At 47.2% G+C, this 25,852-nt stretch overlaps 3 protein-coding genes across 9 annotated transcripts in view; 1 reads left to right on the forward strand and 2 right to left on the reverse strand.

Moving 5' to 3' along the window:
- prg4b (proteoglycan 4b) lies at nucleotides 1-9,557 on the reverse strand. Of its 4 annotated transcripts, none has more exons than XM_035524486.1 (14): nucleotides 9,207-9,557; nucleotides 6,132-6,350; nucleotides 5,770-5,886; nucleotides 5,480-5,602; nucleotides 5,072-5,137; nucleotides 4,731-4,757; nucleotides 4,208-4,396; nucleotides 2,901-4,052; nucleotides 2,552-2,638; nucleotides 1,754-1,890; nucleotides 1,486-1,639; nucleotides 1,126-1,221; nucleotides 636-758; nucleotides 1-151 (listed from the first exon to the last, which is right to left on the reverse strand). In XM_035524486.1, exons 2-14 carry the CDS (start codon nucleotides 6,196-6,198, stop codon nucleotides 21-23), a joined length of 2,469 nt encoding a protein of 822 aa, XP_035380379.1. In that variant the 5' UTR covers nucleotides 6,199-6,350; nucleotides 9,207-9,557; the 3' UTR covers nucleotides 1-20. The 4 variants fall into 4 exon arrangements, with proteins under 4 accessions (XP_035380379.1, XP_035380378.1, XP_026878256.2 ...); XM_035524485.1 differs by having other exon boundaries at nucleotides 4,208-4,492; XM_027022455.2 differs by lacking the exon at nucleotides 9,207-9,557 and adding an exon at nucleotides 6,990-7,062 and having other exon boundaries at nucleotides 4,208-4,492.
- scyl3 (SCY1-like, kinase-like 3) lies at nucleotides 8,658-16,572 on the forward strand. The gene is made up of 14 exons (XM_027022458.2): nucleotides 8,658-9,188; nucleotides 9,566-9,767; nucleotides 10,773-10,958; nucleotides 11,056-11,169; nucleotides 11,334-11,390; nucleotides 11,474-11,576; nucleotides 11,850-11,961; nucleotides 12,140-12,217; nucleotides 12,690-12,829; nucleotides 12,985-13,172; nucleotides 13,407-13,578; nucleotides 13,707-13,880; nucleotides 14,022-14,683; nucleotides 15,735-16,572. Exons 2-14 carry the CDS (start codon nucleotides 9,603-9,605, stop codon nucleotides 15,786-15,788), a joined length of 2,205 nt encoding a protein of 734 aa, XP_026878259.2. The 5' UTR covers nucleotides 8,658-9,188; nucleotides 9,566-9,602; the 3' UTR covers nucleotides 15,789-16,572.
- The window catches only part of c3h1orf112 (chromosome 3 C1orf112 homolog), a 14,584-nt gene continuing 4,885 nt past the window's right edge, over nucleotides 16,154-25,852 (reverse strand). For 2 of the 4 annotated variants that reach the window (XM_035524484.1, XM_027022451.2), the window contains exons 12-25: nucleotides 25,421-25,569; nucleotides 23,622-23,751; nucleotides 23,218-23,404; nucleotides 22,767-22,849; nucleotides 21,850-21,901; nucleotides 21,383-21,472; nucleotides 21,070-21,255; nucleotides 19,554-19,670; nucleotides 19,247-19,342; nucleotides 19,015-19,134; nucleotides 18,481-18,585; nucleotides 18,054-18,134; nucleotides 17,793-17,945; nucleotides 16,154-17,012 (exon numbers count right to left, since the gene is read on the reverse strand). In XM_035524484.1, coding sequence (XP_035380377.1) covers nucleotides 16,815-17,012; nucleotides 17,793-17,945; nucleotides 18,054-18,134; nucleotides 18,481-18,585; nucleotides 19,015-19,134; nucleotides 19,247-19,342; nucleotides 19,554-19,670; nucleotides 21,070-21,255; nucleotides 21,383-21,472; nucleotides 21,850-21,901; nucleotides 22,767-22,849; nucleotides 23,218-23,404; nucleotides 23,622-23,751; nucleotides 25,421-25,569 — 1,747 coding nt within the window. In that variant the 3' untranslated portion in view covers nucleotides 16,154-16,814. The remainder of the gene's footprint in view (nucleotides 17,013-17,792; nucleotides 17,946-18,053; nucleotides 18,135-18,480; nucleotides 18,586-19,014; nucleotides 19,135-19,246; nucleotides 19,343-19,553; nucleotides 19,671-21,069; nucleotides 21,256-21,382; nucleotides 21,473-21,849; nucleotides 21,902-22,766; nucleotides 22,850-23,217; nucleotides 23,405-23,621; nucleotides 23,752-25,420; nucleotides 25,570-25,852) is intronic. The other 2 variants (XM_027022452.2, XM_027022453.2) reach the window with 2 other exon arrangements.

Here is a 25,852-nt window from a genome sequence, read left to right on the forward strand (position 1 = left end):
CGTTCACTGGGACGTGGTCCTCAGGAGTGGTACGTGGATGGACTCTTTGGACATCTGAACCAGCTCCTGGCTGACCTTTGTCTCCCTGGTCCCTCCTTGGGGGTCAGGATCACCGGAGCATCACCCTGCATCTTGACATTGTAGTATTTGGCTGGAAAAGAAAACCTGTTACTAGTAATAATACTGTTATTAATCCATACTTGTACTGCCAGTGTCACCACTTGTTCTGAATGGTGTATACATTTAATTGTATAATTGCCATTTTAAGATAATTTTACAAGCTGTGCTTTTCTACATGAGGTCATGCCTTAAGTACACATGGCAAAGCCCTTACTTACTCTGTAGTGCCAGACGGATAAAGGACACGTGATTTTGATCTTTTGATGAAGGCTGAGGTCAGGTCTGCCTGTTGTTACCGACGGCATGACCTTGTGTCATGGGTCTGAACAAGTCTTTGGAGTGTCTAGTCTACAGGACTGCCCCACCCAGCCCCGGTGGAGACCCAAACTAGACATGATTTCAATTCATCAACCGGCCAAGACTACACGCCAGCATCTTCAGGGACCACTAATGGTAGTCATGGCGGCATCCAAAGAAAACTGGAGAAAACGGCCCCGAGCTGGTGGTGAACTTACTTCGAGAGAAGATGTAGTATCTGTATCCTTCCCCACCTGTGGCGGGAACTGACACGGCTGCAGTGACGAGAGGGGGAAAACCCTTCCAACTCTGAATGTTGATCTCCTGCCCCAGTTTAGAGTCTAAAACAGACGATGGTCAGAGGTTTGTCTTGCCAAGTTAAGGAGGTCCACAATTTGTCTGGGTCCACCTTGCACCACAGTATGAGACATGAACTTGGTGACGCATTTATTCCTGGATAACAGGAGTTGCATCACAGACTGGTGTGTGGTTGTGAATTATCTCGGTTCCCTTTTCACGTGTTCACACACAAACCTATGTAAATATAGACTTAAAACGCTGCCCAATCATTCCTTAGTTAAGTTTTAATGTTTTCCCTAAAGAAAACACCAACGATGCAGTAGGCTTTTTTTCGGTGCGTTTACACCCGTTTTGAGAACAGATACTGAGAATCTCACCAAGAATCTCACGGAGCCCTGAGAATCTCACCTTTTTCTCTCCGGACTCTTGTGTGTGTTGTGTACTTTGCTAACTTGCTGCCACACTGAGGTGTGATCAGGTAGGTGTATCTTTGAGCCAATCCACCTGCAGACACCCAACATCTAATTCAGAATTACACCATGTAATTTTCTGCATATGAAGCGTATCTGTATCCTAACCAAATCAGCAACTCCAGTAAGAAGGACATACATCTTTAAAGATGCTAAAATAACTCACCCAGTGAAACCTACCAAAAGACACAGATGTGCCTGAACAACCTGCATTAATCATTAATATTCAGAGTCGTGGGAGACGTGTTCCTTTATGTCCATGAGGGAGGAGGTAGCCATATCACCACGCTGCTCATACCTCTTTTGAAGAACAGCACAGACTCCCTCCTGCTTCTGTAGCGAGGCATGGACAGCGCAGCAGTGAGGTGACCCCCCACTCCAAAGCCCTCGCTGATTGGTTTGGGGAAGCCAGGATCCATTAGTCCATTCTCAAACCTCCAGTAGCTGTTCCCCTGTTGGACAGAAGCGGTGCTCACTAAAATCCCTCAGAAAATGCGTGTGTGCGTCGCATAGCATTAGTCGCACACTGTGTCCCGTAGCACCCGTGAGGGCTGGCGGTGACGCACCTTAAAGAAGTAGGTCTTTCCCTGGCAGTTGCAGCGAGTGTAGACGGTGTCGATAGGAGAGGGAATTCCCCAGACGTCCGTGATCCCGTGAGCAGGTCCGGGGTTCCTCCTCGAGTCCAGAGTCCAAAAGTAGTGACCTAGAACAGAGGGGTGAGGGACACACCTGAAATACACAGAACAGCCAAGCATTTCTTTTACAGCATTTAGCTGACACTTTTGTCCACAGCAACTTACAATTATCACTGAATACAACCATAATTAATTGAGGGTTAAGAGTCTTACTCAGGGGCCCAACCGTGGCAACCTGAACTGGAAACCTGATTATTAGTCCAGTATCTTCACCACTGAGACACCACTGCCCTCTTAAATACGTATGTGGGTAAGCTGTGATCAGACGGCCTGCTCCGTGTTTGATCCTCTTACAGTTCTGTAAAAAATCTGCTGACAGCTCATTTCATACAGTTGGTTGGCTTGTTGGAGAAGGGCTCTCCTTCACAGAAGCAGGGGTGCTTAGAAGAGAGGAGGGTTGTAGACGTCGCCTTCGCACAGGAGAGCTCTTATGTTTTCATCCTGTGCAGTAGTAAAGGCTGATCCTATAACTACTAAGGTAGGAGACGTTCTCTAGAGCAGGGTGTGTGGGTCTGGCACGGGCTGGTGAGGTTTCTTTTCTAACACACAACATAAGACTTTGACGAGTTGAATAAGGAACTACAGAGTGATGCTGTGTTGTGGGCTTGTGTTCAACGCTGCAAGCCACTGCTGGAGAAGCTACTGGTCAGAGGGGCTGCTGGTCCTCACCTCGGAAGACCACAATGGTGCCGTTTCTTAGTGTGGTCAAGCCGTTGATTGGTCGCCCACTACAGAGATCAGTGTCGTTGGCTGCATCTGTGGAGAAGAGGGGTAACGTCTTTATTTCATCGGCTTGATGCATTTGGTAAGAACTACCAGTACTGCAGCAAAGTATGGACTGGCATTCAGAACGTGCAAGCCCTTTTTTAAAAATGATGTGCCACTCAGAACTACTTGACATTTCTGACATTCATTTTATTAATTTTCCTGATAGTGATGTACATCTGGGCAAAATTGCCACTGACGTTGCAGTGGAAAGAGTATCTTTTAAACAGATGTGAGTATCTGAATATCTTACCTGCTTGATAGTCCCAAGGACTATCTTCGTCAAGAGCTTCTGTAACACCTGACGTCGGATTGGTTGGCTTCTTTGTTGCTTTAGTTGGAGGAGGGCTCACCTTCGCAGGGGTGCTCTCGAGAGAGGTCAGGGTGGTAGACGTCTCCTTTATCGAGGAGACCTGTCTCATATTTTCATCTTGTACATTAGTGGTTGTTTCGGCAGTGCTAGGTTTGTCTGTTGGGTCCACGTACTCGGCCTCCATCCCTGCAGTGGCTGTGTTTTCACTGGGCCCTGATGGATGCTGTACTCTATGCGGTTGGGTGTCATCCTCTGGATGTGGTGCTTCTCCAGGCTGGTCTGGGTTAAAAGGTCTGATCTCAGAACCTGAGGTAGGGCCATTAGCTTCAGGCTTGTCCTCATTTGGAGAGGGGAGATCCTTTATGTTTTCATCTTGTGCATTACTGGTCGTTTCTGTACTGTTAGACTTATCTGTTGGGTCTTTGTTCTGGATCGCCACTGTGATAGACTCTATCATCTCAATGGGCTCTGTGTGTTCTGTCTGGGCTCCTGGAGCTCCTTCTGGGGACAAAGTGTCTTTGGGCTGCTCTGGGTTGGAAGGCTCAGGCTCAGTAGTTGAACTAGAGGCAGTGATTTCAGTAGCGTTTGTGTGAGCAGTGGTTGCAGGAGTCACTCTGGATTCTGAGGTTCTCTGTGGGCTTGGTTGTGTGTTGGGTTTGGGCAGCTCAGACGCTGGAGTGTTCGGTTTGGGCAGCTCGGACGCTGGAGTGTTCGGGTCGGGCCGCTCAGACGCTGGAGTGTTCGAGTCGGGCCGCTCGGACGCTGGAGTATTCGGGTCGGGCAGCTCGGACGCTGGAGTGTTTGAGTCGGGCCGCTCGGACGCTGGCGAGTTCGGGTCGGGCCGCTCAGACGCTGGAGTGTTCGGGTCGGGCAGCTCAGACGCTGGAGTGTTCGGGTCGGGCCGCTCAGACGCTGGAGTGTTCGGGTCGGGCCGCTCAGACGCTGGCGAGTTCGGGTCGGGCTCCTGTGGAATTGTGGTGGGCCCAGTAGGGACCAGCTCAGAAGGAAAAGGTGAGGAGATGAGGGAAAGCCACTCTGGTTCAGTGACGAGACTTCCATGGTCCTCCTCGTCTACAGAAGGAGGAGTCATACCTAAAGGGAAAAAGACATTAGTGTTAATAAGAAAAAAAGAAAAGAAATATACACAGGAAAAATGTTTTCATCAAGACCGCAGTTTGTGTCGAGTGTTGCCTCATCACTGCACCAAAATACCAGCAGAACGTCTGAGTCATGATGGAGGTCATCACCTGCTGTCTTAGAAATCGTTCTGGCTGGAGAAAGGAACGGGGGGTCAGGTGTGGTTGGCACTGGACTGCCCGACTCGTCTGGGACAGAAGGACTGTCTCCTCCAGCTTCGGACACTTCTGAAGCTGTCTTCATACCTTCGTTCAGCTCACTGAGAACTTCGGGCAGGTCTGGGAGTTTTGTTGGCTGGACTAGAGAAGATTCCTGCTTTACATCTTCAGAGGACAGAGCACCACTTCCACTAGCAACTACCGGAGGAGGGGGTGCCTGGGTGGAACCACCCACCACTGGATTTAAGAAATAATGTAGCATGTAGTGTCATGTAGTGTAAACAAATGTAACATACAGAATAAACAAGCTAGAAAATGTTTAAAAAAAAGCAGCTGTAATAATGTGGATAACAGTGACTGCCAATATTGGGACACTGGTGTTAAAACGGTTATAGTTATAGTGTGCTTTAACTGAGTTAAGAGTATGGAAAGGCAAACTAGTCTGTCTGTGGAAGGTGCTGTCATGTACACTCACCTGCCTCGTTTAAGTCTTGTAATCCAGCTGCAAGATGAACATAAAAGAAAAAATAAATAAGGTTCAGTGTCAAGAAAGTAAAAATCTAACAACAGAACCACTTGTAACAAGAACATTAAAGTGTAATCTACGTTTCAAAGATTATTTTATATTAATTGAGATACAGGGCCTGAGGGGCTCCTACAAGCATCTAGACTTTTAACTCGGCAGAGTTGTGTTGTTGTTTTGTTGCGTCATTGTTGTGGTGGTGGTGGTGTCGTCTTGGATAGATTTCCCTTCTCCATAATGGGTCATGGCGCGTAAAATGCTACTCTTTTTAAAGAGGAGACAGAAGACGTCACCTTCAGCTGCCGAGTCTTCCTGAGCATCGCTCTCGGCCTCGACGCCTTCGCCGTCCATGCTGGACTCTGGGTTGTTCACATGAGAAACAGTGTAAGTAAGGACAGTGTTCCCTCTTACACACACGTTTGCTCCACGTCCAGGCATGCATGAATGCAGCAGTATTCCTGTGTGTGGCTCAGGTTAGCAGCTACGGGGTGTCTGTCCGTGTTCTCCTACCCCCCGGGTAACATGGCACAGAGCAGACTAGACACCTGGAGCTACGGGCTGTGAAGTGGCTGCTATGTGCTGGCGTACCGAGCACGTTAAGGTAAATGCCATGCTTATGGAAATTAACACTGCAATAACTGCGATTTAGAAGCACGCGCTATGGTACGAAGTGTCCATCAGTGAAGACGCGAGTTGCTTACCCTCGAGGGTGCACGCGGACTCGTAATCAGAACAGCACTGGTGGTACTCCGCGCACGCTCCATCACAGTGGCATGTCCTGCCTCTCTTAAAGCGTTCGCCACATCGCCCTCTACACGACCCCCCTGTTCCACGAACACACAACATCCGTTGCCGCGAGGTCCTTAGAAACATTTAGTGCTCCGTTCATGTTTAATTCTTGTTTTTTAAGTAGCAAAAATGAGCTACATGCTTTTTTAAATTTGCGACATTTTTTTTTGTTTTTGCATTTTTCGCAGAAACGATATCTTACTTGTGGTGCAAAGGGACTCGTAGTTGGGGCAGCACTCATTGTGCGCGAGGCACTCGCTGTCACACTGGCACGCGCTGCCTCGGTAGTACGCCTGTGCACACCGACCTCTGCAGCTGGCTGCGAACGCACACACGGTAACAAGATGCGCTGCTCAGAAAGGTATGCAGCAATATAAACCTTTTTTCGTGGTTTGGAGTGGGATTTGTGTTTGCTATGTAGTTTGTTTTTAATCAAATTATAAATAAAGATTTTAGACAGTAACTTTTGCCAAAGTTGCCAGCATAACTCTGCATGTCTGAAAGATTTAATTATGACATTTTCATAATAGTACAAAGTAAACAGATGCGGTGTTAATTACTCACTCTGGGCAGAACAACATGTGGAAAAGAAACCCGCGAACGCCAGGAGTAAATACGAAGGCGTTGTCATCTCAGCAGCGCCCTGCGCAGATCCAAAACTGCAGCTACTGTTACACCTGCGCAACAGCAGAGCTCCAACACGGGTGTATCACCTCACCTGGAGAACGGTCCTCTGTCAGATGTCAGGCTGCTGGTGTTTTTATAGCGGGAACCCGGTATATTCTGGAGGGCGAAAGCGTAGGCGTCAGTGTCCTGGGCTGGCCCTCCCAGGACCATTAGACATTAGTCCAGCGGTGCTGAATTAGTAATCGTCTGGCGACTGGCGGCCAGGACTCTGACGCTTCAGACAGACTGCACTGAACAGTTTTTCCTACATGTTATGCAGTCTGGGACGATTCAGCAGACAGAAGCCCCAGGGGTTTGCACGTGACATGGCCTCTGTTACAGTGACGGTAGTGTAGCCTTCGAAATGACCGATCAGAGAAACAACATAAATGGTGATTGATTGACTTCAACCGACACGACTAAACGGGGATTTTATATAAACTCTGGCCTATGCTGGGCCATACTTCACAGTTGCACCTTATTTTTATTGCCGTGGGCTAAAATACATTTGAATGAAATGTAATTTTAAAACAATTACATCCGCACCTTTATATTCCGGTGAAATAGTATAGGCCGTTAATCGAGAGCAATTGTCTTGTTTATAATCTAACTGGAAGAATATAAGGATTAGGTTACTAATGTTTGTTTAATGGAAATTAGACGATCCTTTGGCTGCGCTCCTAGGTTTTCACTATCTGATGTAATCAAATTAAGAAATTAACATCAAACTACTCTCAATTAGACTAAGTTCCTCACCACCCTTTAGTGGAAGCCATCCAACCAAGTGCAGAAGTCGGAGACAAACTGGTCATCTTTACTGCCACTGAACATGTATTTCCTGTGTCATCAAAAGTACAATTAAAATGCAATTAACAAAAGTAAGGACAAAAAATGAATAAACGTTTTCCATAACTTCCTGGATTTTTTGCTCTAACCCCTGCCAGGTGAGACGCTGTGAGAGCAGGTAATGGCTAATGAATTTAGTCATTTAGCAGAAGTAGAACTTATAGTTACTATAGCTAATATAACTTATAGATAATAAGTCAACTACCAAGATCTTTATACATCCATGAACACTGTAGTCAGTGACAGTCGGCAACGAAAACAGAAGTTCACTTGAACAAGGTACATGCAGTGAACAATCACGTTATTAGATGCATTCATATTACAATCACTTGTAAGTTGCATTTAATAGTAACACACCACTTCTGGCAGCACTACTGTAGTGTGTGGTCACGTGACTCACTACCACGTATGCTGTGCACTACTGTAGTGTGAAGTTTGGTGAATTCTATTGCAATGCATTAAAATGCCTTGCCATGGGAAATGACAAATCTTTAACTGTAACGGTTGAAATGTGTTCCACAAAACCATCAGCAAACCTTCTCTTGGTTTCGCCAGTGTCAATCTGATTTTATCTCTTGAAATAGCATAAGACTATTCTTGTAGAAACAGGAGACAACTAAGGTTACAAAAGATTACAGTATTGAATGATCTATAACATGATGGATCACTATGTAGTGAGGAAGAGAGTCAGTAACAGTTTGAGGTAGTGAGAGACAGCCATTATTCAACATGTACTCTTGAGAGAGCTTGGGGGGCAGGGGGAGGATTTTTAAGGCAGGTGGCATGAGTTGACATGGTTCTGTACTGTCTGACAGATTGGAGAGGAGAGCTTGGCTGGATGTGAGGTATCCATGGTGACAGACAACACCCTCGCCCACAATGTGGTGTCGCTATGTTGCAGATCAGTGTTGATGATTGTGGGTGCAGTTCTGACAGTTCTCCTTAGAGATGAGATCGGGGTGCTCGTGTTGCTGAACTATACGGTGATATATCCAGACAGTGTACTTTCTATTGTGTAGCAGTAAAAGTTCACCATAGTGGGAGTGTTCACTTTAGCACAAATTTAGATGGAACAACCGTGTTAGAGGCTGAACTAAAGTCAGTAACATCCTGACTTGAGAATTTTTAGAGTATCTCAGAATCTAGAGTACCTTAGTAGAAATGATAAAGTGAATAAGGCTGAATCTGGTTACAAAAGGATTTCCCAGCAAGAGCCTTCATCAGTCCACAGTCAGGCAGGTAGCTTGAAAGTGTGGAAATCAGCATGGTTGCTGCTCTGCGTAGGAGTGGGTGTCAGTGCACCCAAGATCAGTGCACGTGCACACTGTAGAATCCTCATACCTGTGACAAAGCCCCCAGAGACAGCTAAAGATGTGCATACAAACAACAACTTGCCAAAGACCACCCAGATTTTACACTTCAGTACTGAGGATATATTCGAAGTTTAACTTTTGGAGTGAATGAAGGCCTACAGGTCCTTTTGGAAGCACTTCATATAAAACACTGCATGACACACAAAATTCAAAACCCATCCCGGATGTGTCCCTCACATCCTCATCCCGGATCATAGTCCAGCTGCTAACCCATTCCAGGCGTAATCATTAGTTAGTCCCATCACTGAGGTTTACCAGCCTCGTCCACACAACTAAGTTAGCTAGCGGTGTATCTTCAAAAGACAAGTGCATGTTTGACGCGTATAGGAGTTTAATTCACGTATCTGGGCGGCTGACAGTTACTTGCCGATAGTTTTGTCCCACCATGACAGGAAGAGCCGGTGTTTGTTATTGGGAAACAGGAAGTGAACTGCGTTTCGAAGAACATTTTTGATACACCATCAGTGATTATAACTGATGGTCTCGACTATTCGTCTAAAGTCCCCCTGAATTAGCCGAACGCAGACCCAGCAGGGGCATTAAAGTATTACCTAGCTAAAGCGTTATGAGATCTATCGGAATGAGAAACTGATTTCCTCAGGCAGCTCGCAGCCAGGCCCCGCGGAGCCCGGGACGGACTCGACACGGCAGGGGAGCTGACAGCCGTAGCCCGCTGAGGGCGTTATCTTAGCCCGCTACCTAAGCAGATGCGCGTCGTTCTGGACGTGTCTGGACAGTAAGTGGACAAACGTACTCGTGTTTTAACAGTAGAAACCCAGTAGTTGTTGGCCAGTCAAGCGCCTTTATCTCGCTTGTTAGCAGTCCCGGCGTAAACCTGAATGCCAGTCTGTGGGATCAAGGCTAATTGGCTAGGCTAGGCTAGGCTAAAACAGGCTAGGCTAGGCTAGGCTAAAATGAGAAAATCAGCGTCAAGTTTGTGGCGCTGGAGGAACAATCCGCCGCACAGTAGACACTCGCTAGTCCGCTGTGTTGCGAGGCTGACGAGCAAAACCAGCAATACTCCCGCCAGCTCTCCTTCCCGTCCGGTCGTTTCTTCGTTTCTTAACCTTCTTTAGTCCCAGATGTGACCAGGTTTTGTCGCTGTTCTCGCAGACCGAGCTAAGAGGACCACCCGCCGCCGCGAGCGAGCATGGGCGCGGAGAGCAGCGCCGCGCGGGGGTGCGTGCCGGAGGAGCCGCAGCTCGTGCTGCCGTCGGGCCTCTGCATGTACTCCGCCGTGCTGCAGGACGGGAAGCCCGCCTCGGTGTTCGTCTACCGGCAAGGCAACGAAGACACAGTCAGCAAAGCGGCCAAGGTGCAGCGTGCCCCGTGTGTGTTTTGACTCTGAGATAAAACAATCTGCTGAAGGTGTCCTGACCCAGACTCCACCAGCTTCTGCCCTCTTACCCAAACAGTGCTTGTTCAGTCAGGAGTCATTTTATGCATTCCCTAGAATCAGAGCTAAACCACGTGACCGTGCTTTGTGGAACCAACCTGAAGATTCAATAACTTTTTTAAAAAAATTCTGTTTTCAATTTTATTCATGTTTTGTGAAGTTTCTTGTATTACTCTGACCTTTTTTTTTTAAATGTTACTTTTCATGTTTTGCCGATCCTTAATATTTTATTGTATTACTGAATATCTTTTTCATTTAAATCTCTTTGATCACCATTGAGACTGCTGGAACTGGTGCAGCTGAGTAGGGATTACTGTTTCCAGTAGGGAAGGGTAGGTCTTAGTCACCAAGGAAGCCAGTCCGGACTTTACAGGTTAGGAAGTGATCGGCTGTGTGGGGGCAGTGCAGTGGGTAAATATGTGGAGATTGGCGCTGTTTGCTGTTGGCGTAGTGTGTAAAAGACTGTGTGGAACTGTGTCAGTGGGGCTGGGCACAGCGTTGGCCACCAGGCAGGCCAGCGTGGGTTTACGTCTAAAGAGGTGTATGTGGTTAGTTTAAACGTGAGCTTAGAGGGGGTGGGACACCAGACCTCACTGCTGAGTCTTCTGGAGGTGTCATGGGCTTAAATCAGTGAAAAACACACGGTGGAAGGTGGCTGAACTCATGACCCCTGAGAAGAGTGCATGATGATGCGGTTGCTGGTGTGAAGTGGGCAGGGCTCTGTGTGAACCTGGTTTGACAAAGGATATTTATCGTGTGTATACAATTAAATTTTCTTTTAACAAAATGAATGATTTGTACTCGATTTTAATATTTTGTGCGCTGATCTGTATTTATGTATGAAAACTGCTGCATAAAATGTTGGGTTTCTTTTTCAGTAGTATGTTTTCTGGTAGTAGTTGTAACATAACCATTTGTCTTTAGCACCTGAAGACTCTCAGACATCCGAATCTGCTGCAATTCCACTCATGCGCCATGCAGGACCGAGGGATCCACCTGGTGACGGAGAGGGTCCGGCCTCTTGAGCCACTTCTGAACAGCCTCACGCCACAGGAGATCTGCTCGGGCATCTATGACCTACTGCAGGCCCTCGTCTTCCTCCACGACAGGGTGAGGTCAGCCGTGTCCCGGAGCGCTTTGAGGATGAGAGAGGGCCAGAGGTTTGTTAGGTGTAATGTTATATCTCAGTCTGCCTGTGTGTCTTAAGGGCAAGTCGAGCCACAACAACGTTTGCGTGTCCTCTGTGTTTGTGAGTGAAGACGGGCACTGGAAGCTTGGAGGGATGGAGACGGTTTGCAAGTTTAACGAGGCGACACCAGAGGTGAGGGACATGAGCTAACGAGCTAACGGCACCACTGTGCACTTTGACCTGCAGCGTGCGCATGTGACGCTGCTCTCCCTCATTGTAGCTGAGCTCAACAAATTCCAAAGATTTCAGTATTGAAGAATGTTGTGGTGTCATGCCTCCTGCGTTGTGTCCTCCAGTTCCTCGCTAGCATCCAGGCCGTAAGAGAAGACAGAGCGGTGCCTCCAGAGGAGAAGGTGAAGTACGATGTCACTCCACCTTCCATTAGCACGTCAGCCGTTGGTCTTCTGGCGACTAACCAAAACCAGTTTGTTTGTAGCTGGACGGATTCGATACGCTTCCGGACATGCATGCCCACGCGCGAGACGCCTTCTCTTTCGGCGTGCTGTTTGAGTGTCTCCTCCCTCTCCTGAATGAATATGGTTAGTCACTCTTCAAGTTTCACGTTTGGTTTATTTGTCACGTACATGTTCATACATGGCTCTTCAAGCAGATGTTAATAAAATTAATAAAATGTTAATAAAAACATTGTTCTTGGAGAGAAACAAGACCTGAACTGCCCCACACTTTCCATTCTGTGATCCTCAGTCTCTGCTTCTGTCACTATGTCGCTCTGGTAGGGTGGGTCTGGTTCGTTTTGTCTGTGTGTGCATGTTTGGCTGATGACGCGTTTTCGTTCTCTCTCTCTGACTCAGTGTCTGAGGAATTGGCCGAGAGTCTGAGAGACACGCTGCAGGCCAGCCTGCTGACCTCTGACCCCATGGCTCGCCTGCCGCTCTCCTGTCTACTCACTCACGAGTTTTTCAGGTGCAACTCCAACAGCTTTCCCCTGTTACCATGGCAATACGTGAACAACAGGAATATTCTGACTGTCCTGTCCAAACAAGTGTGTAATGAGTGAATAAGTTTTAGTCAAAACCACGTTCGTCTGGTCACCTCTTACTTGCCAAACCGTTCAAGACTTTCATGTTCATCTTCTCAACAGGAATGACTTTCTGGACATCATGAACTTCCTGAAGAGTTTGACTCTGAAATCCGAGGAGGAAAAGAACGAGTTCTTTAAGTAAGACCTGAGAGAAAGCGAGCGAGAGAGCACCCTGCGTGTAGTTTTCACACACTGTCCCCATATCTGAATATGAGGTCTGACAACATTAAAATCAAAACAGGACTGTAGCAGAATTGTGCACCTCCACTTTGGAATGATCTTCCCGTGGCTACAGACCATCAGTGTCTGTGCACATTTTAAAGAAATAACTTCATACATGTTTTGCTTCTCTTGCTTTTAGTGGTTGCTGGTTTTTGATGGTTTGTACATGTTGTGATTTCCAGTAATGAGTCAGTGTGTTTTTAGATTGTGCCAAATGCTTTGGTCTGGGACTGTTTTGTGGAATCTTTTATATTTTATTGTATTGTGAAGCACCATGTGACTCAGTCTATAGGATTGCTATATAAATAAAGGTTTTATTATATTATTATTATTTATTATTCTATAAATAAAGGTTTCTTTGCTTTGTGTGCCTTTGTGGTTCCCCCAGGTTTCTTCTGGACCGGGTTCACAGTCTCCCAGAAGAACTCATCGGGGCCCGGTTGGCCCCTAAGCTGCTGAACTCCTTGGTACTGGCGGAAGCCACGGCTGTGAGAAGCTTCCTGCCTCACCTGCTACGTCCTAGGAAGGGTAAGCAAGCGTTTGTGGTGTGTGCTCGATCCTTATGAACCCAGAATCGATCCCTACAAATGCAGGTTTTGTCCTGACGCTTGTGACCTTCAGAGCTCTGCGTTAAGACGCATGGGGTTCTGATGTGTGAGGTGTTTCTGTATTCGGTGGTTCAGATTCGAGTGTGGGGGTTGGGGATGAGTTTCTGCTGTCCTTGCCGATGTATCGGAGGTACGTGGTCCCACAGCTTCTCAAGCTCTTCAGAGTGAACGAGGAACATGTCAGGATGGTCCTCCTCTCCCATATGAACATCTACGCAGAGTTCTTCACACACGACGAACTCAAGAACCACATCCTACCTCAGGTAATGGAGGAACCATGGCCCCAGTCATACTGTGCAGAGACAAACACAAAAATAAATGTATTTCAGTGATGACAGTCCAGGAACTCTCTCACATCACCCATGTGCTTAACAGAAGGCACTTTTTGAGGATTGAGTTTTGTCTCGTAGATCTTTGCTACTGCTTAAGGGCCTGTAATTATGACGAGGCCCCCATGTAATATGGAATATTTCTCATGATCTAAACTTGTCCTGCAGGTGTTGCTGGGAATGCGGGACACGAGCGACACTCTGGTGGCCATAACGCTGCAGAGCCTGGCTGTGCTGGTTCCGTTGCTGGGGGCACAAGTGGTAGTGGGTGGCGAGAGGGCCAAAGTCTTCAAACGGACCACGCCAAACTTCACCAAGTCGGCGGAAGGCACCCCAGAAAGCAAGTGCTTCCCCTCTGAACTAGTTTTACCAGCGTGTCGAGTGTGAGCGTGACTTGTTGGTGTTGGAACAGAGGGCAGTGCCGGTAAGGTGCTACATCAAAAACCGCTTCTGGCATTTCCTGTGCAGCTTCGCCGGTCCACGCCATCGGCACGTCGGTTCCTCACGTCTCGCAGCCCTCCAAGGTTTTCCTGTTTTCGAAGCCATCCAGAGAGGGCAGAGAGCTGGTTCTGGATGACCTGCCCTGCCTCCAGCCAATCGGAGGACACACTGCTGTCCTACGCACCCCTATAGCGGAGACAGGTAACACAGAGGGGAGGTCAGGGTCGCTTCACCTGTCCCTGTAATCTCAGCTGATGTGTATTCGTCTGAGTCTGGTGTAATGTAGTGTTTTGTCAGCGTGCTCTGTGTCAGCGCGGAGTAAGGATGAGTCTGTCCCTCCAGGGGAGCCGGACAGGAACGGCAGTGCTGCGGTGAGACCTGACGAGGCGTGGCCAGACTGGGGTGACGTGGATGAGACACCTTTCCTGATCCGCACGCAGCCCAAGGATGGCGGTCCTACACCGCTGGTCACCATAGCCGACGGCGTGGACGAACCCTGGGACGATTTTGAGGATTCGGAGGTTACCTTGGACCGTTCGCTTTGCCCAGTCTCTAGAGATGCTCGAGTGGATTCTGCAGCCACATCTGGTTCTGGACAAGAACGGCTGTCTAAAGCACTCAAGCTGAGTTGTGGTGGGAAGCCAGCTCCAGAGCAGAAGAACGCCCCATGGACTTCAGGCTGGATCCAGACTGTAGAAGACCCCAAAGTCGCCAAACTGAGTTTGACCACGGAGCCCAAACCCAAAGACCCTCACAGGAGAGCAGCAACCACAGGCCTGGGGGAAGAGTTCACCATCAAAGTGAAAGCACGACCCCACAGTGACCCAGAGCTGGACTTCTTCGCTGATATGGTCCCAGACATAAAACTCTCGTCAGGCAACGCGCTCTTTCCCTCAAACGGGTTGCTGAGCAATGTGGAGGTCAGCCCCGAGGCTCACCACACACACCCCGCTCTGGACACACTGGGACTGACGGCCAGGTTTGCTGCAGTGGACCTGACTGAGGTGAGGAGGTCTAGCTGTAAACGGTAAAACTTATCCCAGCACCTGTTGGTTATGCAGTTAGATCTGTTTGAATCAATATTCTGTGTAAATCGAGAGATTGTGTAAACACAGTTAACTACCTCAGACACGCAGGCTGAGGTGAGTAATGACTGCTTTTAGCTACACAGGCTACGCAGAACAGTTGACCTCATGCGAGCAGGTTTTTACCGGTTTTTTTGACTCCCTGAAAATGGTGGCACAAACAGAAAGCTATCGTACTTTCACGTTTACGTCTGTGTCTCCTAGGTAACGCGACACACATTTTCAGTTCAGTTCAGAAACTGTTACAAGTCTGGTAGTGTTTGATCAGTCGTTTAGTGTGAGATCTTAATTTTTGTCAGCTGCAAAGAAAATTATAAAACCAATCGGTTAGTGGGAGAGAGGCAATATTTTTGAAGATTTTAAGACTTTAAAAGTTGTGCAGTGTAAAGGTCAGCAGATTTGTCCAGATTAAAAAAGACAGATGGCAAATGCAATTAAAAGTAAATTTTCATAATGCAGCAATGTTTTTTAAACAAACGTAAAAACAGGACACTGCCACTGTCCTGAGAGCGTTTATCATGGCATGTCTTCAGATTCAGTCTGACCCATGAAGCTTGCACTCAGAAAATATTTTGTTAAACTATTGCCCTTGTTAAACTATTCTCCTTTAAAAGCTAAGTGGCTCAGTGGTTAAGGTACTTGACTAGTAATCAGAAGGTTGCCAGTTCAAGTCCTACCACTGCCAGGTTTCCACTGTTGGGTCCCAGAGCAAGACCCTTAACCCTCAATGACTCAAATTGTGTTCAGTCAGAATTGTTTTTGGATAAAAGCGTCAGATAAATGACATTAAATGTAGACGTGTGGGTAAACACGTGCGTCACACTGCAATTTAGTGGTCAGAATTAAGGAATTAAAAAACATGAATAGAAGTGAGTCACTGATGATGATGTGTCAGTGACGAAGGCCCAGTCGTTTTTACTAAAACTCTTTAAAGCTGTAGACAGACTGTCTCGTTTCTTGTTCCTCACAGACCGGAGTAGAGGGTTGGGGTGACGACATCAACTGGGAGGAGAGTGACTGGTGAACTCTGACCCCTACGCATAACTTCATGAAAGGCCATGCAAGACAAATCCGTTTACCGAGGTGGTGTGAACACGAAGCAGACGAACCCAATTCACACTAGCCAATCGCTGCTGTCAGCACAGATGCAGCTGTTCAGTGCTGCTGGACTGGGACCTTCTACGCCAACATTAGTTATGACTCAATGCTCGTCCACTTTAATCTGCATCACGGTTCGTTTGGACCAGCTTACCTGTGGCAGTTTTTTTTTTTTTTTTAATAGATTGTTGAGATTTACATCCATAATGTGAAGTCATGTGCTCAAAGTAACGAACAACGGACGAGTTTCATTTGTGCTCTAGTAATTCACACTGTCAACACCTATCACAATAGCCATAGAAATCTGGAATGTGTCATTTAAGAAGCAGGTGTTTGGCATTCTAAGGGAGAGGCATTAAGGATATCTCATTTTGGCAGAGTTTCTGGCACTACTACCCAGACTGAAAGCATCTGTTGGCTGCCCTGCGCCATGTAAACCATGTAGGAAGATTGTTTGCCAAACATAGCTCGGAACATGAAGGGGAATTTCACAGGAGTTGTGAAGTTTCCATAAATATTTTTTGGGCCGTGCACCTCCTCCATGTTTTACAAGCCTTCAGAGTAAGGCAATACGAATATTAAAAATAGATCTATAATATATTGTTTATACACATTTATTTGATTTTGGGGTGGGGCTGTGTGTGCGTGAGCGTGAAAGAAAATGATTATTTGTATTGACAGCTGCTGATGGAATAAAGTGGTTTATGGTACTTTTGTGTGTCCAAGTCATTAACAACTACCCCTACGACCTATGCATCTTACAATTACAATTCAATTTTAAGCAAAGAATGCATTTCATACATTAATCCTCTAACAAATTTTAATATAAAAACTAAAAGTCTAATTTACAAAAGAGAAAGTGGATTCTGTCCTGATACTTTGTCTAGGACAGGACAGTAGTCCTGTATCATTACAGAAACATGACTATCCGGTGATGTGGTCTTGGTGACCCTCAGGAGTCGTGGGCCGTGCCACTGATAATGTGGGTGATGAGTGTCTGCAGGGTCTGTAGTCTGGCCGTCACCCACGGAGGGGGAGGGGAACCAGGGCTGGGTGTCACTGTTGCTCGTAGTGCACTTTCTGCCGCCTGCAGGTGGCGCTCATAGTCCTCCTCACGGCTGGGTTCCTGGCGCGCTCGCTTTGGGAGAGGCTGATGGAGGAAAGGAAGTGGGGTCACGCAAGGACACCGAGGTGGCCAGAAGAAACTATCATTCTAAAATGGGGTGTCTGTAAAACCCTGCAGCAGCAGGAACGCAACCAATGTGCACTAAACCAGGAATTGAAACAGGAGCAAACACTGAATGACACTAAATGTGAAAGCAACACCTACTAATGTATAACAGGGGAAACCACAAGTGTTGATACTATTAGGAAGAGATATTCCACCTCCAAACCCCCTACGGGACGGGCTGACTTAGCTGCTGGAGATCTGTGCAGTTCTGGCCCTCTGCTTCGTACAGAACTGATTCAGCTACGCGTATCTCGGAGCCTTTTCCCCCCCCCTTGCTATCGTCATGGATCCCCACTCTTACTGGAGGTGCTTAGGTGTTGTCCTAGGTTTCAGTCACTTCCTGGAGGAGTTGATGTCTTGCTCTGCAGAGACTGAGCTGGTAGACCGACTACTGTTTTCTGAGAGTTAGACTGGAGGGTTACTAGGACAGGACCTTCCCAAACCATGACTGGTCATCAGCATGATGCTTCGCTTGAATACTGATCACAAATCCCAATTAGTGATTCAACTTGGTTTGATTATCATGGATACACACACCAGCACACCCACCATGGTAGAAGCTCCAAACCTGTGTGTCAGTTTTCCTTCCAGACTCTGTACAGCACCATCAACTACTAAATCAGACTATAATGGGGGAAAACTCAGGAATTCAGACAGGGCAAACACCTCCTCTGTTACAGGTGTGTCTACCCAGCTCACCTCCTCTGCTACAGGTGTGTGTTCCCATCGCACCTCCTCTGCTACAGGTGTGTGTGGTCCTCTCTCCAGTGTGTCAGTGTGCCGGTCTGCCAGCGTGACCTCTGCCCTCAGCCTGTCCAGACGAGCCTCCTCACTCTCCTGCCCCAGGACGCTCTGCACACAGGCACCTGCACTTACTCATGATTTTGACACTGTGCAGAACTCTCAACGCAGCCATGCTGGAGTTTGCCTGGGCTGTGAGGGCCACACCGAGGGACGCACCTTGCTAAGGAAATTCACCACTTTTTCTTTGGTCTCCTCTGACGTCAGGCTTTGAGAGATGACCTCCTCGTGATTGGTGACCTTCAAAGGAAGGAAAAAGCATCTTAAGATCAGGGTTGAACACAAAGATAAGGCAGAGGGAAGGATAACCTTGGTAGGATGCAAAAATACTCAGATTAAGACAGCTGGGGTATTTTGTAACTGACTGATCTGTCTTTCTGGCCTGGTCGAAGGTTATGCTGTTTGTACAGAGGGACTCATGTTTATGTGTTCACTGGGAAACTGAAACCATGACCTGGATGCATGCTGTACCACAAGATGACATTTGTCTGCATGTTGTTGTACAGACCAAAGTTTCCTCCCAGGAGGAGGACAGACCTAAGCGGAGTCACCGTGAGTGTGAACCATGAGTGGAGAGGAGGCTGACCTCGGCGAAGGCGGCGAAGGCCTCCAGGGCGTGCTGGTGCAGCAGCCAGTATGGGTGGGCCAGCAGAGCCCTGAACAGAGCACTGATCCTGGGCAACACCTGGGACTGAACATGGCAACAGGACAGAGACGCAGGACGCCAGACAGGTGATTACATCATTACATCATTCCAGACAGACAGACACACCACATACAGGTGAAAGGGATCCACTAAATGTAGATTAAGCAAATGATCTAAATGCCTCTAGATTACAAAACTGCTATTCAGTCTGCACACACAGCATGCGCGCTAAAGCAGTGTCACATTTTTACTCTGGAACACTTACAGGCAAGTTTACTTTGTTTCATTTAATGATGCATTACTACCAACTTTAATGATCTTTTGATATTCTGTGCTTGATGGTCACTATTTAAATAAATAGTCATACATAACTAAGATGACTAGGGACGGGCGCGCAGTAGTTTTGTGGCTGCAAAAGGGAACTCCATCTCCCATCAACCCCCAGTACGTACGTACGTACTCACTCACACTCACACTCACTCGGATGTCAGAGGGAAGGAACACTTTCCCCACAGAGGCCAGGAACTCCAGAGCAGCCAGTACCACGTCCTCAGGGACTTTGTGTAGATCCAGTCCACTCAGACAACAAAATGCCTACAGACGTACAACGTTAACAGTAGCGCACAAATGAACCAGTGTGATGCTCGTCCGAGAACACGACACAAAGGTAAGAAAGCTGGGCTGGACAGATCACGGGACACGTCACCTGAGTGATGGCACCTGTGTCTAAGTTTTTAATCAAGATGGCTGAGACTGACAGGAGCACTCTCAGTGTCTGCTGGAGAGAACGGTGGATCTGAACCTGCAACACGGACACAACTGGTCATCAGTCCTCAACTGATTCTGTCAACCACATCGCAGACACACACCCACCAGTAACGCGCTAAAACTCCACACATGACGGTCGACACACAGCACAACTCTCCCTCACCTGGCTAACACAGGTAGTGTTCATTTTCTCTCTCTCTCTCCCCCCCCACCTCTCTCTCTCTCTCTCTCTCTCTCTCTCTCACCTGGCTAGCAGTCATACGACTCCACAGCTTGTGAATCATCTTCAATGTAGAAGCCTCAGTCTCAGGATGGAGAGAATCCAGACGGACCACCTCCAACACACAGCCCAGTGTCTCATTCTGGAAGGAGAGAAAAAAACTAAACATTTCTTCCAAATGACCACTGATCATATTTACACCCTAATTGATAAATATGTCATACAAAATCAAAGCTAAATAAGTACATACTTTATAGATTTTAAAAAAGCTTTTGATGCCATCTGTTATATTTAACATGATCTAATTAAGAAAACATCCATGGGAAACAGGTGTGGAATAAAAACTGGCCATAAACAGATTTCCTCTCAGGAACGTGGATTGAGACAAGGCTGCAGTCTAAGCCCGACAGTTTTAATGTCAATATTAAATTAAACTCCTGCTCTACGCAGACGAGTTGATTCTGTCCACCACCGCACAGAACAATAAATATATTTATTTAGAATATATATTTATCTGTATATATATTTTTTTCTCTATGCACCCCTGGTTCTCTTCCTCAGTTTGGACAGAGCACTCTCCACCATTTCACTGCATGTTGTACTGTGTATGACTATGTATGTGACAAATAAACCAAACTTGAACTTGAACTTTACTGAAAGCCGGTCCCCGTGGGTTGTTTCTGAAGCGTGCACGGTCGTTTCGTGACTGGTACATGGGTCAGGCGGGCTCTCCATTGGCTTTACACAGCTGACAGGTTTCTGTTACTGGTTCAGTCACTGAAACTTGTCCAGACATTTCATTTCTTATTTCTACTCCATGTGAATGTATTGTTTAAATCTAAAGGACAAAGGCCGTTTTACTATGTGCATCATAAGCCTCCACTAACCTGAACGGAAAGCAGCACTTCTGACCTTCCAATAGAACTCCTAATCTAGAGTGGTCACACACACACTGAAGCCATCAGGGTCAAACACTTTAAATCAAGTATTGTTTCAGAGCTGAAATATTGTGAGGGTTTTGAGGGGTTTTTTGTTGCAGAGAACAATACAGAAACCTCGGCCCAGCAGCCGTGAGACTGGGTCTTAAAAAAACATGTTGACACTGATCTAACCAATTGCCCTGACCAGCCTGCCAGCCAAGAACCAACACCCAGCACCACACAGCAGATGGACCAGAATTACCAACACCAAACATCTTCTCAAATTATTTTTTATTATCAGTCATCGTTGTAACTCTACAGAATCAAACACAAACAGCCAGAGCCGTTTTGTTTTGTTCATTTGAGGAGAAGCACAGAAATTATCCTTTGTTTTTATATGCCACCAATAAACTTCAGTCCCAGGAAACTGTACCAAAAAATACAATTTGATAACTGCCACACAACTGAGTAATAATGGGCACATTCAAGTCAATATTTACGTCCAAGGAATGCCAAATAATACCAAGGAAACGGTCCCAAAATTCCAGAACAGAAACTTGTTGTGAACGGGGAACGCCTGTGTGTGAGCTGGGCCCTCACTGAGTGAGCAGGTAAACTCACCAGTGTATGCATGGAGTGCAGCTTGTAGCCTGCAGCACACCAAGCGTCCAGTGCAGAGGTGGCGCTGTTGAGAACTTCTCGCTCCACACGCACATGTGCCTCCGTGCACAAACTCCTCAGCAGAGCTGCATGCCACACACACAGATTCTCAGCCCGCGATGGTGTGAAGCGCTCGACAAACTCCATCTGTGGAAAACACACACATGCACACAAATAAGGGGTGCTGGGGGGAAAAAAAGGATCAAGCAAATAAAAGAATAGACTATTTCTGTTGGTTGGTGAGTGAGCGAGAGAGAGAGAGCGAAACTCTGACCTGGTGGTGTGGAGACATGAGGAAGAGCAGGCGTCTGAGAAGCAGGCCAAGGTGGGTCTGCTGATAACACTCATTGTGACAAGACTTTATCTACATACACACACACACACACCCACACACACATATACACACACATACACATGGGGTACATTTAAAACAAATGTAAAAAGCCACTCTAGCTCTTACAGGAACAAAACCAACCATGTAAGAAACCTTTGAAGGTCAATACGAGTAAACAGTATATTAGGACCTGGTAGATGTTGACAAAATATGCATTATGGGCCATTTTGTATAAATGTTCATTTATGCATTGTTGAGACATGTTATATTTAGCTCACACCAAGCTTAAAGCACTCGGGTGAGACAGGTGTCCAGCGGTTGGACTGTTAGCATAAGTGAGTTCACCCATATCAGATTCCCACAAACAACCAAGAGCATGGACACAAAGGTCACATCCCCCAACTCACCAGGTGAGCAGTGAGGAAGACATGGTGAAAACACAGCTCAGCCATGCCATATCTGTGGACAAGAAAGAGAAAACAGAGAACAAGCACGCCATTAACTCAGCATCTTGCTCTAGTTTTTAAAAAAAAAGAGCAAACCCCTGGAAGGTGATTTAGCTCACACACCCACGCGCACGCACGCACAGACACGCACGCACACACCGCATACACCCACGCGCGCACACACACGCACACACCCACGCGCGCACAGACACGCACGCACACGCGCACACACCGCATACACCCACAGACACGCACGCACACGCGCATACACCCACGCGCGCACAGACACGCACGCACACACCACATACACCCACGCGCGCACACACCGCATACACCCACGCGCGCACACGCACGCAGACACGCACGCAGACACACCGCACGCACACACCCACGCGCGCGCACGCACACACGCAAATTATATTATTTGTTGACTGTGTGTGGAGCACAGGCTACTGGGGAAACCACTTGAAGTTCCACTTCAAGATTAACCACAACCTACTGGTTGGGATTCTAAAGATGACTAAAGTGATTCATTTGAACCTTTCAGTTAACCTGCTCTCCAGATGAAGTGTTGGTGACTGCCCTAAACTCAGTAATCATACCAATTTACAACACACTACAGCTACCGTGTGTTGGCCTGCTGACCTGCTGTTTAAACACAACACTGTTTTTCTTGGTCTAAACTCCAGTATTATTCAGAATGGAATTTTCCTGAATGAGCCAGCCTGCTGTCTGTTATCACTACTTTTAAGTTAACAACAGAAAGTAAAGATGTCTCATAAAAGCATGGGAAGTCCCTTTGGTCCTGTTTGTTTGCTCCAAAGTGAGAGTGATGGGGAAACAGTGCTGTCAGTGCTGTGACATTTACACACACTCACCGAGCCAGGAAGCACCAGACATCTGAGGCCAAAACCGCCGTCTGGGTATCAGACTGTAGTAGAGAGACAACCAGGGCCCGCTCCTGATGAAGGGAGAGAGAGAGAGAGAGAGAAAGAAATACACAGAGAAAGAGGGAGGGAGAGAGAGTGAGAGGAGCAACCTTAATGTTTTAATCTAAAGACTCACAGGTTTCCATCTCCTCAGCTACAACACAGCTGGAACACAGATGCTGTAACAAAATTCAGCATTGCAGTCCTCAAAAGACCACCAGCTCAGACACCAGACAGGTAATCAAAGCCTTGGGTATGACTGGGTATCTTAACTGGCCCAGGTGTGATGGGAGCTTCAATAAAACAGATGCTGACTGAGGTCTGAACTGGGAAACCTGGCCTTGGATGTCCATTACTGCCAACAGAACAGGACGGTAAGCATGCGGCGCAGGGTACTGACCAGCAGGGGGAAGTGTTGAGCGGGCAGCGCTGCGATGCAGGCGCACAGGTGCACACACACGTGCTGGTGCAGGCTGACCTTGCCCTGTGCCTGCCCGTGCAGCATCACTGCCGGCAACCAGACGGGCAGTGCCCGCTCCACACGGCACTGGCGAAAGCTCAGAAACGTAGCCTCAAACACGGAGAGCCTGCAGAACATGCCGAGAACAGAAGAAAACAAAGATGAACGTGAGCGGACGAAGGAAGAGGACCTCGATCTCCCACACGTGCACGTCTCCCTCCTGGTGCTCTACTGTTACCAATCTGAAAGGGGCGTGGCCTCCACGTGCCCCCTCCCTGAAAAGAAAGCGACTGTAAAGACTCTTTGCCAAACAAACAAAAACATGACGGTTTTAGACAGCACACCTGGGCGTTTCCTCAGAGAGCTGACTGGCGTCACACCAGAGACGCAGCGCCTCCTCTGGTAGGGAGGACAGCTTCCCCAGCACGTTCAACAGCAGCAGGCAGCGGGGCAGAGTGAGTGGCGCACTACACACTAAACACAACACACCCTTCAGGGTTAGGACACTACTGAGACAGGGCACAATATCAGCACATTTATACACACTGACACCAGAGGGTTTAGTCGTGGAAAAAGTCCACTTTTCTTCAATTCTGTGTATGTATTTATCAGGATGCAAATAACAATTGTGTGATTGTGTGACCAACTTCTACAATTCTACAAACAACCTCAGGTCATGACCAAAAAAAAAACAAACACAAAAAAAAAAAACCCACACCATTTCAGAACATTCAGATACCAAGAGGGAAAGAATAAGTGTATAATTCAGTAAGTAAACATTTTCTGGCTGAATTTCAGGCTCTCATTCTGTGCTGCAGAAACTGTCCCACGCCTTTTTAAACACTGTTTCAGTTCAGTGAGGTTTGTGGGAATGTGTTTATGCACACGTCTCTTAAAGCCTCACCACAGCCTCTCAGTGGGGCTGAGATGGAATAGCCAAGTCAAATCCACAACACCTTGATTCTTGCTTTCTCCGTTAGCCATCCTGATCTCGCTGGTGTGTCAGGGACTGCAGTCCTGTTACAGGACCCAATTTCAGCTCATCTGTAGAATATTCTGGCATAAAGTGAAGTCCATCGTTGTGACTGAAGGTTTCCCACATGAGAACCTTACAGAGGCCTCTATAGCCTGTGAAGTAGCTCTTGGATTTGTTTAAGCATTAGACAGTGTGATATTGGATTGGTAATCCCACTCCTGAGATTACTGGTCTTGAAGGTTCTGCGTGGTAAATTTGGAACTGTTGGAGATGCCCTCATAACCCTTCACAGACTGGTGAAGTCCTGGCTAATGCCCTTGTCTGATGCAGACACACCTGAATGCGCCAGAACAACAGATAAGGTTCAAGCTTTTATAGGCAGTCACACTCCTTAAAGACAAACTAACCTCTAAAGTTACAGGCTGGGCCCTGCAATAACACCTCCGGGTGCTTCCACATTAGCCCAGTCTAATCCGTACACCACTAACACAAAAAGCCACTACGTCCCAATCCTGACCTGAGATAGTACTGGGAAACGCATCATCTGAGCCAAACAGTAAAACGTTCTGGGTTTCGTTGGTGTAGCTCCATAGGGAACGAATGGCATTGCTTGCAACACAGCCCAGCTCAAATCTGACTCTCTAATGTGTCCCAGGACAAAGCAACCAAGATCAGCCTCAGATAGATTACACTGTAAAGAGCAGGGTCACCCTGCCCTGAACTACACATGCTCTGGCAGTTTAAAAATCCATTATGTATTATCATAATAACAAACGACTTAATAAATAATAACAGATGGCCTCATTGTCTTTTTCACATAAAATGTTAAAATGCCATGTCACTGAGGTCCATGACCCACATGACCTGCAGTGTTCCAATAATGAACTGATACAGCACAGAACACACACTCAGCACACACAGCTATAAACTCAGGACATCAGTCTTCTCAAATCTGTTTCTCTTTCACACACACAAGATAAACATGTTTTTTCCCTGAGAGGAAGGAGAATCAAATTAAATGTGCCTCTCAAGAGACCTCAACAAGTCATTATTCACTGTCAGTCTCTACATTTCCCAAGCCTGGTGAAAGAGGGGTTCAGGAAGCCGGAGAACCGAGGGAATGTCTTTCGCAGCCAGAGGTCCGCTGGCAAGGTGAGGGGAACTCACCGTCGGCCGGGGCCAGGACACACTCAGCAAAGGGCACGAGGGACAGGAGCTGACTCAGCATGGCATCCATGGAGACCAACACCGCGCCGCTCAGCTCCTCTCGCAAGGCAGGAGGCAGAGCCGGCACCGAGAGACACGGAGGAAACTTACTAGAGAGAGCAAGACAGCATCAGTCTCAGAGGGACAGGATGAGCAATATTCACAAACAGAGACACAAAGAGAGAGTGGGCACCAGAAACTAAATTGCCTTTTGCAATACTCTACTAGGCTGTAATATGCAAATGATCCCTGTAACCACTCAGATGCTTCCACAGTGCACTACAGATATCCTCAACAAACCCAAGGCATTTTCACACTAGCAATGTTTACAGATCCAAGTCTGTTTGCTCTGGTGTTTTGGACCCCAGGAGTGGTCCTGACAGCTGGTCTCTG

The sequence above is a fragment of the Electrophorus electricus genome, chromosome 3, assembly GCF_013358815.1.
Source record: "Electrophorus electricus isolate fEleEle1 chromosome 3, fEleEle1.pri, whole genome shotgun sequence".
Classification (NCBI taxonomy): domain Eukaryota; kingdom Metazoa; phylum Chordata; class Actinopteri; order Gymnotiformes; family Gymnotidae; genus Electrophorus; species Electrophorus electricus.